This window comes from Cyanistes caeruleus, chromosome 3 (assembly GCF_971803275.1).
Source record: "Cyanistes caeruleus chromosome 3, bCyaCae1.hap1.1, whole genome shotgun sequence".
Taxonomy (NCBI): Eukaryota; Metazoa; Chordata; class Aves; order Passeriformes; family Paridae; genus Cyanistes; species Cyanistes caeruleus.
In genome coordinates, this window is record NC_141703.1 from 32,494,338 (window position 1) to 32,507,102 (window position 12,765).

The 12,765-nt window shown below is 36.4% G+C and overlaps 1 protein-coding gene across 4 annotated transcripts in view; it reads left to right on the forward strand.

The window, feature by feature from the left end:
• GABRG3 (gamma-aminobutyric acid type A receptor subunit gamma3) overlaps nucleotides 1-12,765 on the forward strand; it is a 290,524-nt gene that overhangs the window by 235,886 nt on the left and 41,873 nt on the right. For all 4 annotated transcript variants that reach the window (XM_086880630.1, XM_086880631.1, XM_023947311.2 and 1 more), the window contains one exon: nucleotides 4,139-4,276. In XM_086880630.1, the coding sequence (XP_086736756.1) occupies nucleotides 4,139-4,276 (138 nt within the window). The remainder of the gene's footprint in view (nucleotides 1-4,138; nucleotides 4,277-12,765) is intronic.

Consider the following 12,765-nt stretch of genomic DNA (forward strand, 5'->3'; position numbering starts at 1 on the left):
CTAAACTCCAGCCACTCCCTGATGGCTCGTCTTGCAGATTACATTTCCCACCGACTTGGAGTCTATATCTAACACCCATGGAAAAGCAAAGGCGTCCCAGAATCTAGCTACTGTCTTTCAAAAACATACTCTTGTCACAAGCATCAGCTCCTGGCAGATACTTAACAGAACCAATCCTTTCCTTCTTGCTTCCCCCACATTTTCAGCTTTGCTGCTTCTTTCATTAACTCCTCATCACATAATCTGAGCACACAAATTTTTGCAGGGCTAAGAAGGAGCCGAATTGCATTATTTCTTCTGCTTTAAGCTAGGTCTACCTGTGTTACAAGTAAAAGGAAAGTGGGGAACTAGCAGTGAAATAAACATATTTCACAGAGTGGGTAAAGTATGTCTGAAGAGATGAAAGACATTTATTTTTTCTATGCTTCTCTATCTTTTCATGTCTTGGATTCTTTTCTGTGGAAATTTTTTTCTCTTTTCAAGTGGTTTGTGTCCTTTTTTGACATGATGTCTTTTCAGCTATCTTTCCAGCTCTATTCACTTCCCAAAATAGCTGCATTATCACACAAAAGAAAGTGAAGCAAAGATATCAGGCACTGATCTAAGATGTCCAGATCAACAACAGCATTGGGGAAATCAAAGTCAGAGGCAGTATGCACAAACAGGCATCAATGGTCATGTTACAGAAGTTGGAGATTTTTCCATTAGTGTTGGTTCCTGCAGCAGACATGCTTCAGGGACACCTGATATGAATTCTCATGGCTAGTTTATGGTTGCATACGCCTCTTATCCATCCTGGTGATGTTTTTGGCCTTGACTATTTTTCAGCACTTTGGTGAAGTCTTCTGCACAAATCAGTCTCCCTAAAAAGTGAAGCAGAATGAACGTGAAGTTTAAATGTTTTTAACGTTCCACTTCTAAATTATATGATGGTGATTTGAGAAGATCTGGTAATATGAGTCCAATTATTTTAATAATAAAGGCCAAATACAGGAAAATCCAGGGAATCTCAGAGGTTGTCATGACAATTTGCCTTTCTATTACAATAGTTTCACCTTAAAAATAACAAAAAGGGAAAAAGCATAGTCATTATGGATGTTTGGTGAAAGTAAACACAAGGCATTATATAGATACTTTATCTTGAGCTCTTAAAGAAATAATCAAATTTGATTTTGACCTGATTTTGAAAAAACCATCTTGTACCATTTGTAGTACCGTTGTACAAAAAGCCAGATGATCAGGTTGGTCTCTAAATGTTGTTGATATGGCATATAAAAGTTGCAGCACTGCCTACAAAACAATCTTTGGGCCAGAAAGTAGAAAAATTTAGTCAAGTAAAATGATGGGAGGGAAAACAAGGTTTTTTGATACAGATTTTGGTTGAGAAGATCCTGAGTTGCAGGTTGCCAGAGCTCAGACAGCTGTAACACAGAACAAACACTTGGTTGTCTTCTTCCCATGCCATCACCCTTGCCATCTGACTGGTACCTGCTGGAAAGCCTCCAGGACTTCCTGGAGGCTTGCCCTGCTGCAGTGTGAATATTTTTACATAACCTAAAGCAACTTGGCAGGGTAAATACACTTGACAGAAATTTGCTCAGTGTGAATGACTTGAAGCCACAAGGCCAAAAATTTAGGGTAATTTAATGTCATTTATCATGCTGGGAAAGTGAAAGGAAGCTGAACAACAGAGGTTGCATCTTCTTGTGGAAATACTGAAGTCTCCAGTTCTGATATTTGCTAAAATGAAATATTTAAAGGGCTTGAAACAATTAGGCTGTGGCAAGAAATATTGAATATCACCAAAAGAACCATCATGAACAGTCTATTCTTTCTTTAAGTTAATTGAATTCTAGGAGTGACTTCCAAAGAGATGTTTTACTCCATAAATCTAGTATTCTTTTAAATAATTGAAAAGTGAAGTCAGTCACCTGGCACCAGAGCAGAACACAGTAGCAGTTATTTAAGAGGTTGAAACAACTCCCATTGAGTCTCTAGTACTTCTCTCTTTTGATGTTTGCAAACAAATCATTGTAAGAGCAGATCTCAGCAACTGTAGATTAAGGAGCTATTGAAATGTCACAATGGTGTCCTGAGGTCAGTTGCTTGCAATTTAATGCTGATGAATAATACTGAAAGGAGATCCCTTGAAACTGAATCGAACCTTTCTTAGTCAAAAATACAGGAAAAATCTTGAAGGATGGGAATCCATGAACTTGTACCTGACTACATGTTGTTCTTGTCAGAATAACCAGCTATGCCTTAGTTAATATGATAGCAAGCTTTCAAGCATGCTGACAGTGTAATTGATTTTTATTGGTTTTTTTGTGGGGTGGTCATGGGATGAAAAGAGAGGGAAAAAAAAATCAGGAAGAAATTGAATTCAAGACTAACTGGCACAACATTTTCAGTGAAATTTGGGGAAAATAAGTAAAAATGCTATTTTGGATCACTTAAAAATAATGTATTGAAAAATAAAATCTTTTTTACTTGGAAGATACTTGAAACACTTTTACTTACAACGGTTATAGTGAAATTTATCTGAGAAAAGGGACTCCATCCCTTTGAATATTCCCTAACATTCAATCTAACACCACCACCCCCCCACCCTGGTGCAACCTGAGGCCATTTCCTCATCTTATTTTTTGTTACTTGGAAGAAGAAGAAATGTGATCAGAGGGCTCAGTCAAACAGGAGCCAGACTCAAGAAGATTTCAGATCATTCATGGCAATGGCTTGGAGGCTCTGCAAAGCTTGACTTCTTTCACTGTATTGCTGCATCCTCTGACATAATCTGCCAGCCAAAAAAAATTAACCTTTAGGTCAATCTCACAGACTTGCAGAGCAGAATTGGCAGTGAAATCTGCTTGGCTGCAAGAGTTCTCACAGAGTACAGTGTTTGTTACTCTGGGTCCTTCACGGGTTATTTTTTTTATTTACATTGATGGAAAATGTACGAGTGTGACATTCTGAATTAACACATAGTGATATTTTAGTAATTTTTTAGGTTAGAACAAAGGGATTTGTGGGTGCTTTTCTTGCTGTTTTAGTGGGAGGGATAAATGAGGCCATGCACACCTTACAGCAGTACCCTGGCAGGGTGGAACCTTAAACAAGATTAAAGACACTCATAGGAGGAAGACATCAAGGAAATAGCACCATGACCAAAGAAGTTGTTTTGCAATGCAAATATAAAAATGCATCAGTTTTCAACGGGGAAAAAGAAATTTCAGATGTGAGAATTACATTAACCATCTATTGTTGTTGTTAGGCTTTTAATTTGCCTTGTAATCTACAGCTATTATATTAATGAGATGAATAAAAATTGATTGTATGATGCATTAGAGAACAATCTAATTTTAACTAGCATGGGTGGGCTGTTGTTTTCTAGATGGTTTATTATTATGGCTTGGACTGGTTGAAGATTTGTGGGACATCTATTGGAAAATGCCATTCTCTAACAAAAAGGAAATTAAAATTTGGCATAAGAATAAATTATGACCACTGAGTGCTAAAGAGATAAAGACTTTCAGAAGCTATTTCAGCAGTAGAGATCAGATGATGCCTCATTAACTACCCCAGACTTCAAACAAATATGGTAACATAATCACTTTAAAATTCCCATGCTAATTAAAATTTTGCTTTCTTTTGCACTGTGTTATGTTTATTTCAGAAGTGCAGCAGCACCCCCCATTAGAACTATAGCAACTTTTAAAACAACGTGTCTTTTTCAATCGTTCATTTCTTATGAGAGACTTGGCATTTTTTGCATTCTATTGGTTTGCATAGCTTCTTCAGAGCTTATGTAAAGCAGCATTCTTCTGTGTGCTTCTTCCAGTTCCTCCAGTCAACTGCACCTCTGGAGAGATCTGCTTCTGATAGAACCAATCACATATTTTCTATTGTTAAAAAACAATGATTAAGAAAAATCACAGATTTGCCAGTATTCAGACTGTTTTTGTGTGCCATACAACTGTGCCTGAATGATGCCACTTAACTCACTGACAAAGCATCAGATCAGAAATTTAGGTGGTCCCAAATAGCACTGAAACAGTGAACTGATAATATTTTGAAGAACATTTTTTTTTAGGAAATGCAAAATATTCATGTGTGTATATATATATATATTAATTTCTAGATGGCTATCCTAAAGAGGAAATGATTTACAGATGGAGGAAAAATTCAGTGGAGGCTGCTGATCAGAAATCTTGGCGACTCTATCAGTTTGACTTTATGGGTCTTAGAAATACTTCAGAAATTGTGAAAACCTCTGCAGGTAAGAATGATACAAATGGTAGTGTTTTTTCTGGAATTCAAATTAATTAAAAATATTTATCCTTGATTTGCTTTCATTCAAGTGCAAATTGATTTTAATATGTTCCAATGTTCATATGAGAACCTGTAAAGTTCAAACTTCAAAAATACTGACTTTATCTTAATTTTTGATAATCTCTACTCTTCTGGTGACTTCACAAATTGAGGAATAAATGTTTGCTCAATATGGTGGTTTGTTATAGACTCGAAGTTACTGTATGATTCTCATTCCTCATTTACTACGCCACTCCTGCATTAAATCTGTCTTCACCATAAGTCAAAAATTTTGAGCACAATGGTAGGTTAGTGAAATTAGACACTTTCTGTTCTTAATCATTCAGACAACAGCTTAATATTTTTCTTAGTATTTCAAAGGCACTCTCTCAGCTGATAAATGCCTTTGCTTAGTGATCTTGCCAATTGATTGCAATTAAAATCTAATGATGCCTATTCTATCTCTTCAGAAATCTTGCTGTTTCTTATAATACAGTAATATAGAGAAAGTAAATAAAAAAAAATTAAATGGAATACATTATTAGAACTGGATAAACTGTGGTAACACCGTGTCTAAACTTGATACATGACTGCAGTAAGCTCCATGATTACCATGATTTCGTAAGTCTCACAGCTTCTGGGGGTATCTGCTAGAAGCAACCTTCTGCTTAACAGGTGGTGAATTCTAGAAAAAAATCTAATTTTTTTTGTTCACGAGGTAAGCAAAGTGAAGTTATTATTTTCAAAACACTGAATAATGTTAATGATAAAAAAAAAAAATTATAAGTCTATGGAACTAATGCTGTTCAGTCCTGGCCCACTCACTAACATCAGCAATGAATTCTTAGAACTGGATAGCAATTTTTGTAATGAAAAGTCACTAAAGCTTTAGTGAATGTTTTGAGTTGGTGGTTTAGCAGAACAAAATGTTACAAAGAGCACACATGTGAAAGTTGTCTTTTGTTATGGATACAAAGCCTTTTAATTTGCAAGTTACTCAGGAATGCAAATTTCCCCAATATTTAATCAGGTACAAAATACTAAACCGTTGAAGTATCTAAATCTGTGATTTAACCCCAGCTGGCAGCTTAACCACATGCAGCCACTCACTCACTTTCCCTGGAGGGATGGGGGAGAGAATTGGAAGAATAAAAGCAAGGAAACTCATGGGTTAAGATAAAGATGGTTTAATAGGGAAAGAAAAAGCTATTCACCCAGGCAAAGCAAAACACAAAATTAATTCACTGCTTCCCATGGGCAGGCAAGTGTTCAGCCTTCTCCAAGAAAACAGGGAGGTTGGAACTAGATGATCCTCAGGGTTCCCTTCCAACCCAAACCATTCTATGATCCCATGAAAAAAAAAAAAAATTACCAAGTTATTATTAATCTAATGTCAGTGTATTGATAAACAAATCTATTTAACTCTTCCAGGACAAAACCATATTTATAGAGGTCTTGTTTAAACAAGTGAATGGATAATGTGGAGCAAAGAAAAATCTATTTCCTAGGTTCTTTTTAGCATGTGCCCAGTTCTTATTAAGATGAGTGTGTTGGCACAATATTTTTTGTATAATATTTTTTGTATAATTGCTATTGATGTTTCTGCTTACCCATGTTTGTGAGTGCAAAATCCAACAGCAGTATAATTCAAGTTACTGGAACCACATGATATTTCTATTCTCCTAGAGGTATCACAGTGACAGAAAGCTGACAAATTAAAGCTTATTCAAATACTAAAAAAAATAAAAAATAAAAAAAAATAATTACAAACCCATACCAAAAAACCCTATCAGGAGATTGTGGAAGCTAACTTGGAAGAAACAATGTAAAATGTATGTGTCAGGTTGTCACCTGGAGATAGAAATATGAGTTGTGCATTTCACCAGATATCTAAGAAAGGTGTCAACAAACAAATGAGAGACGTGAAAAATAAATCCTTGAGTTTGCACATGGACCTGAGTTTTCAGAAAATAGACTATGACTATATTTTTTACTCTAGTTTAAGGTAATTTCAAAGTCCAGATTTACTGAATGTCAACAATTTTTACTATCAAGAGCAAACCAGGGCCAGGACTTGAGAAAAAGCATGTACATTGGAAAACCTTGAGTATGTCCCATGTTGTCATGTAAGGAGTCCCAAAATAGAGGGGAGGGGGCAGGACGAAACACAATATGTCTCTGACAAAATTTGAGATAATTCTGTAACTACCTGCTGTGTCTAAATAGATGTGAACAAATAGGATAAAGAGGCACCTGTACTCTGGAAGATGCCTATTTACTGAGGTAGCCAAGGAGTTTGAGAATTAGGGAACCTACAAAGCTGCTGTTTCCTACTGTTCGGACAATCTGTGACAAAGGGAGGTGGCAGCTGCTCCTTACAGGTGTTACATCTCCTTCTCAGCCATGCCACGGGGGGCTGCAGGTGGTCAAGAAAGAGATGCCAGCTTCTGACATGGAAGATCTGTGGTACCTTTACACTCAAGCTGCCTGGGAAGGGAGACTGCCCCCAGGACACCATGGGTGTAGGACACACCTTGAATTTATGCTGCTTCCCAGAGAGAGCAGTTCCCACCCCACGCTCTGGTGTGTCTGGGGCTCCTCTGAGCCATGTGCAAACACACAATGGCCCCTGCAGCCAGCACCCCTTTGCAGACTCAGGACAGAAAGGAAGAATAACATTGTTCAGTGCTGCACAGGGGATCATCCTGACTAATAAGTTGGAGTTAGGAAAAGGGAAGCAGGCTGGACACCAGCAGCAAAAGGTAGTAAATATCATCTCTTCCTCAAGGGGGAATTATGGAAACTACTATTTTACAGAGGGCATTTCAAAGCAGACTAGGTATAGCATGAGAAAATCTACTGCAGGGACCAGTCCTGCACTAACAAGAGATGGATTCAAAACCCTAACTTCTTTTTTGCTTCTGACTTACACCTTTCTGCTTGTTTAGGACACTATTACTTCTCACTAAATTACATCTCTATAATGTGAGAGATGCTGCAGTGCTGCCTTCCTATTTCCAGCTTAGGGATCTCTTTTTAGCTTCTCTTCAACAACGTTCTGAGTAAAATGAAGTGAGGTCACACAGAAAACACAGCAACTTGCTGCTGTTCTTCATTTGCATGAAGTCCTTTCTTTGTAGTCATTTTCATGACAGAATTATTAGATTTAAGACTCAGCAGTGTTCTGCTTTTTGATTTTTTTTTTCAGTCTTTCCAAACCCTTTTCAGACATTTAAATAACCTTTATGTTAATCTATGACAATTTCAGAGGTACATGAGTAAGGAGCCAGGTGTCACAGAATGTATTTCAGAAATATAACCAATATGAGAAATGTCATCTTTTGCACTGAACCAGCAGTGGCTTAAATTATTGACACCGTGATGTACTTTGCTCTTTCTTTACAATTATCTGGCAGCCAAATAAAGTCTTCATTGCCACCTGGAAGAAGTGTACAGTTTTCTCCTGAGGATATTTTTAAAAAAAAAATATGCTAAGATACAAACACATACACACACACAAAAAAAAAAAAAAAAAAAAAAAAAAAAGAAAAAGAAAAGAAAAGAAAACCAAAACAAAAAAAACCCAAAACCTCTTGAAAATGGTGATTGCATGAAATAAACAGCAGAAATCATGTGCTGGTAGTATGATCATGAACTTTTATCTGGAACCCTAAGAAAGTTCTCACTTCAGGAGAGAAATTAATTCAGAAATACTGAAAAATTCCCCTGTTGCCATCTGCCAAGGTACTCAGATACTGTAACAAGAGCACTTCTCTTGCTACAATGTCAAATAAGGCTAACAAAGATAATTAAAGGAGAAGGCCACCTGTGAAAAGAAAGGACAAACTGCATGCAGGGAAAAATTGCACAAATTTTAAAACTGCAAGTCAGTCAACAAAAAGTGACTAGGACAAGGGGAGAGAGAAAAATGTAATCTTTGAAATCACTCTGTTTGTGTTTGTAGTAAATTTCAGGTTTCTGAGTCCCATACATTTAAATACACTTGAAGGGAGTGGTGGGGTGGGGCATAGGAGGGGAACAAAAACCAAGACCAAGAAAAACCCACAAGAGAATCATGAAGGACTCTACAATTAAAGCTCATGGTGTGAGCTGTAGTATTGCTTGCACTTTTCTGTCTACATCTCCCGCAGAAAGTCTATCTATGCTTTTAAAACCATTTATTTTTTCACACTGTTAGAAAAATAAAAAAGCCCTGTAGCTCTTGAATCTTATTTTAATCTCAGATCTTATTTTAATTTGCTTAAAAACTAAAGTACATATTCTGTTGCAGAATACTCAGTAAATGACAAGTACAAAACTACTACAGAACAGAATAAAGCAAACTTGTCTTTCAACAAAATGCAAATCTCTACATATATATATGTATATTTGTATGTATACATATGTACATATATAGCTGTTGGCAGAGGAGGGAAGGGACAGACATGTTTTTATAGGAATGACAATTCCATTAGGAGAGTCCTCATCAAGTCAAATGTGTTCTTGCAGCACAGAGCACCAACTGTATACTGGGCTCCATCCTTTTTTTTCATCAAATGCTGAATTCATTGGGATCAAGAAGACCCTGCCTCAGCTTACTGTGTTGCACAGACTGTCTTTAACTAGATTGCATCCTGAAGCAGACAGGTGGAGACTGTTCTTATATATATATCTGTACATAAATACATCTGTATATATATATATGTACATATATAAATACAATGCACCATTTTAAAATAGTGTCTATTTTCACTTAAATGGCATTGCAGGATCTTTGCCTCTTTCATCACCGGTATGACACTCTCCTGGTTCCAGACAGGACAGGGTTAATTTTTTGCAGTGGCCATGGCCAGGATGTGGATGTTCTTCTACACCACCCTCCTTGGGAGTGGAGGGAAAAGGACTCCAATAACTCTGTAAAATCCAGAATGTTCATACAATTTAAGATTACTTTGTGTGTGATATATAATATTATATATTACACCAAATATACACCTGGATTTGACCTGACTCTCATTCTTTGGCCACTTTCAGAGGAACAGAATAATACCACAAGTCTTTTGCCTTGGCAGAAGTCTTGGAACGATGGAATATCACAGGACTTACTTTCTGACAGTAAATACCAACAGAAAATTAGCCTGGTTACAAAAAGATTTAGCAATAATCTTTTTTGTTGACAGAGTTTTTATCTCTGGTACAGTATTTGGAATAAACCAAATCCCTTTTTAGCAGAGAAATCAAGAGTATTGACTTTTAAAAGATATTAATTCTCATGTCAAACAGCAATTGATCAGCATGAATATTTTGAAGATTTTGATGTTTTTCTATGAGAAGATTTAATTTTTATTTTTATCAGTAATTCATATAATAGTCTGATAACTTTCTCATTAGCTACTCAGATTAGAAATGTAATAAATAAATAAATAAACAGATCATTACTAATAGTACTTCTAGTCTATTAAAGCATTTTCTTATGTTGCTTCCAAGTGTGACAGACATTCATGGGAATAAAAACTTTCATATTGGCCTGAAAATCCAATACTTGTCCATCTTGATACTCTTTCAAAAAGAAACTCTTTCATAAAACTCACAGTAAGACATTTTCTGAAGAGAGTGATTTATAGCTGCATCAATAGCCTGCTGAAGTTAATGGAACTTTTCCCTGGTGCTGGCCTGGGATCAGATCCTGAAATGTAGAAGCCTGAAACTGTATATTTAATGTGAGTAATTCTTTAATCACTGGAAACTAGAGAATACTCAGCTTAATAATATGAGTGGGATAAGTAAAATCTAAAAACACCTCCCTCTTATTTTTACAAATAGTACAGAAAGTAACTAGAATATGAGCAGTAGACAGACTTATTACTCCTCTCTATACTTTGTAAGTTCAGCAGAAATGCATAAAAAACTAGTTTCATTCTTATGCTTTGCCTTGCAGAGACAAGTGTTTCATGTCCTTTGTACAGGTCCTTACTGCAGCAAATGGTGAGAGATAAGAAATAATACAAAGTAGTTTTACTTAGTAGCAAAGGCAAAAGAAGAACAAGAAATCGTAAAAGACTTCGGGGCAAGTCTTCACCTGCATTTTTACTGAAGGGAAAATTTCAGTAGGAAGCAATTTTTCCCTAAAAAGATATCCAGTTGTCCTTGTTAAAAGACCTCAAGTTGTCTTTTTTAAAAGACTTCCATACCATATGGAAAAAAACCACAGTCTTTTTTCCATTATGTTTTCCCTTCAGCTGATGTTTTTATCTGATAGTTCCACATTTTTGAGTGTTTTGTATGTGTCTGACTTTAAGGTTTGGTAATTAGTGTCCTCATTCACCCATTGAGTGACAATGCTATATTTGTTGCTTCTCTCTGTACATGGAGCTTTGATCTACTGCTCCCTTCTGCTGGAGCTACATAAATTTCCGTTCTAGGATAGTTCACCAGGACAGGTAGACAACAAGGATGACTCTGTTCTCCAGTAACAATAAGTCAGACCTTGGGATTTTAGCCTGAGCTCCCCTCTGAGCTTGAAAGAGAGACTGGATGTTTAATAGCAATGGATATTTCATAGTTCTTTATGAAGAACTAAGTAAACCCCCTACAGAATTTAGCACAAAGGCTAGCCAAGTCACTCACTTGAGACATAGGGACTTTGGTCTCACATGTCCTGGTGCTTTTACCAGAGATCAAAAGGTAAAACACAAAAGACTGGAACTGATTCCATGTTTTGCTAGGAAAAAGATTTTGGTTCCTTATTTCTAAAGAACAGAGTTGTGAATTCTACATAGCAACAGAGGCCTTCCTGATAGCAGCCACTTCTCATCCCCATTTTTCCTTCCCAGCTTAGATGACACTGAGGTAGGCTGATAGCTTTCAGGATTTTTTTCTGAGATTTCCAGCTCCCTCACTTGCTGCTCTCTGCAGTCATGGCAAAGTTTGATTTGTGAGGATAATTGTGTGGCCAGACATTGCCAAATAAGAAGCCACACTGCCATTTGTACAATACTAAAGCAGTAGGGAGAGAGGGACCTATTTCTAGGGAAAAGACACCATGACTGCAGTCAGAATGGCTTTACAAGTCTCTTTAATACACAAAATACAAAACAGAATAGAAGCCATAAGTTTATTTCTAATTAGGTGCACAATGTAGACAGAATATTTTGACTCAAATTGTGAAACATATCTTGACCTGCAATGCAGATTGATGATACAATTTCTGTTATTAATATCACTGTGATGGGGGTGGAATTATTACATAAGAACTTTTAATAAATCAATTCTCAGCTGAATAAATTTGCATTTATTCAGCTGAGAACTACCTTCTCTACTTGCTGTTCCAGCACCTCTGGCTTTTATTCCTACTTCTCTGTCATCACATCTCTGTATTGGTGATTTATGGCTGGCTAAATCAAAAGCTTTATATTAATGCAAACTGTGAAGGTTTGGCCTTTGTCCAGGGTCACACTGTCACTAAAATGTTATCTAAATGTCTTTCAGAAGCAGAAATGGTACTTAATTTAAAACTCACAGTATTGCAGAGGATATTTTATATTTATTTATATTTTTATTTTTTATTTTTTATTTTTTATTTTTTATTTTTTATTTTTTATTTTTTATTTTTTATTTTTTATTTTTTATTTTTTATTTTTTATTTTTTATATTTATTCACTTCTGAATCTACAGTATTAATGATAATTTTAAGACACAGAGAGTGTAGAAGAACTATTCACATGCTGCAGAAAGGTGATAAGTATCTTTTTAGATTTTAATTTCCCATAAGCTAACAAAAATTGCAGCACAGACTAGTTACTTGCTAACAAGGTCTCTCTAAATTTAGTCTACTCCTTCACATCAGGGTCATGTTTCCAGATTTCTTTCATGGGGTTGTGGAAGCTCTTTCCTCCAGGACCCTTTCTTCTTCAGCTAATAATCACAACATTCGGGTCTTGTTCATCATAACAGCTCCATTTCAGTCAACACCTTCTGCTTCATAGTTACACTGGCAAGAACCAAAATCTCTTCTATGATTAGTTGTCTGATGCTGGATTCATCCACTGTCTACTGAAGTCAATACTCATTGTACCTTTATCTGCCAGAAAGTCTGGCACATATGAGCTATGCCACCAGTTAGCTAAGGAAATGGACCAGTACAAGAATAAGCCTTCAGAAAGTTTTCAAACCCTACAGCAAAAACAGCTGAAGTGGTAACAACCTGAAAGCATTCCAGAAATGTAAAGAAGCCTGCCATGACAAGGATTGCCACAGCATCCCATAGAAAACCAGAGGTGAATCCTTGGTACTTGTGTGGGGCCATTTGGCAGCAGCAAAACTCTCACCTGGCAGCAGTTACGAGGCATTGCAGTGTTTACAAAACAATTTTGACAGAAGACACCAAAATTTGCTCATTACATCAGAAAAAGTTAATTATAGTCAGCTTGAGACAAACTGAAGGTGTGGATCAGAGGT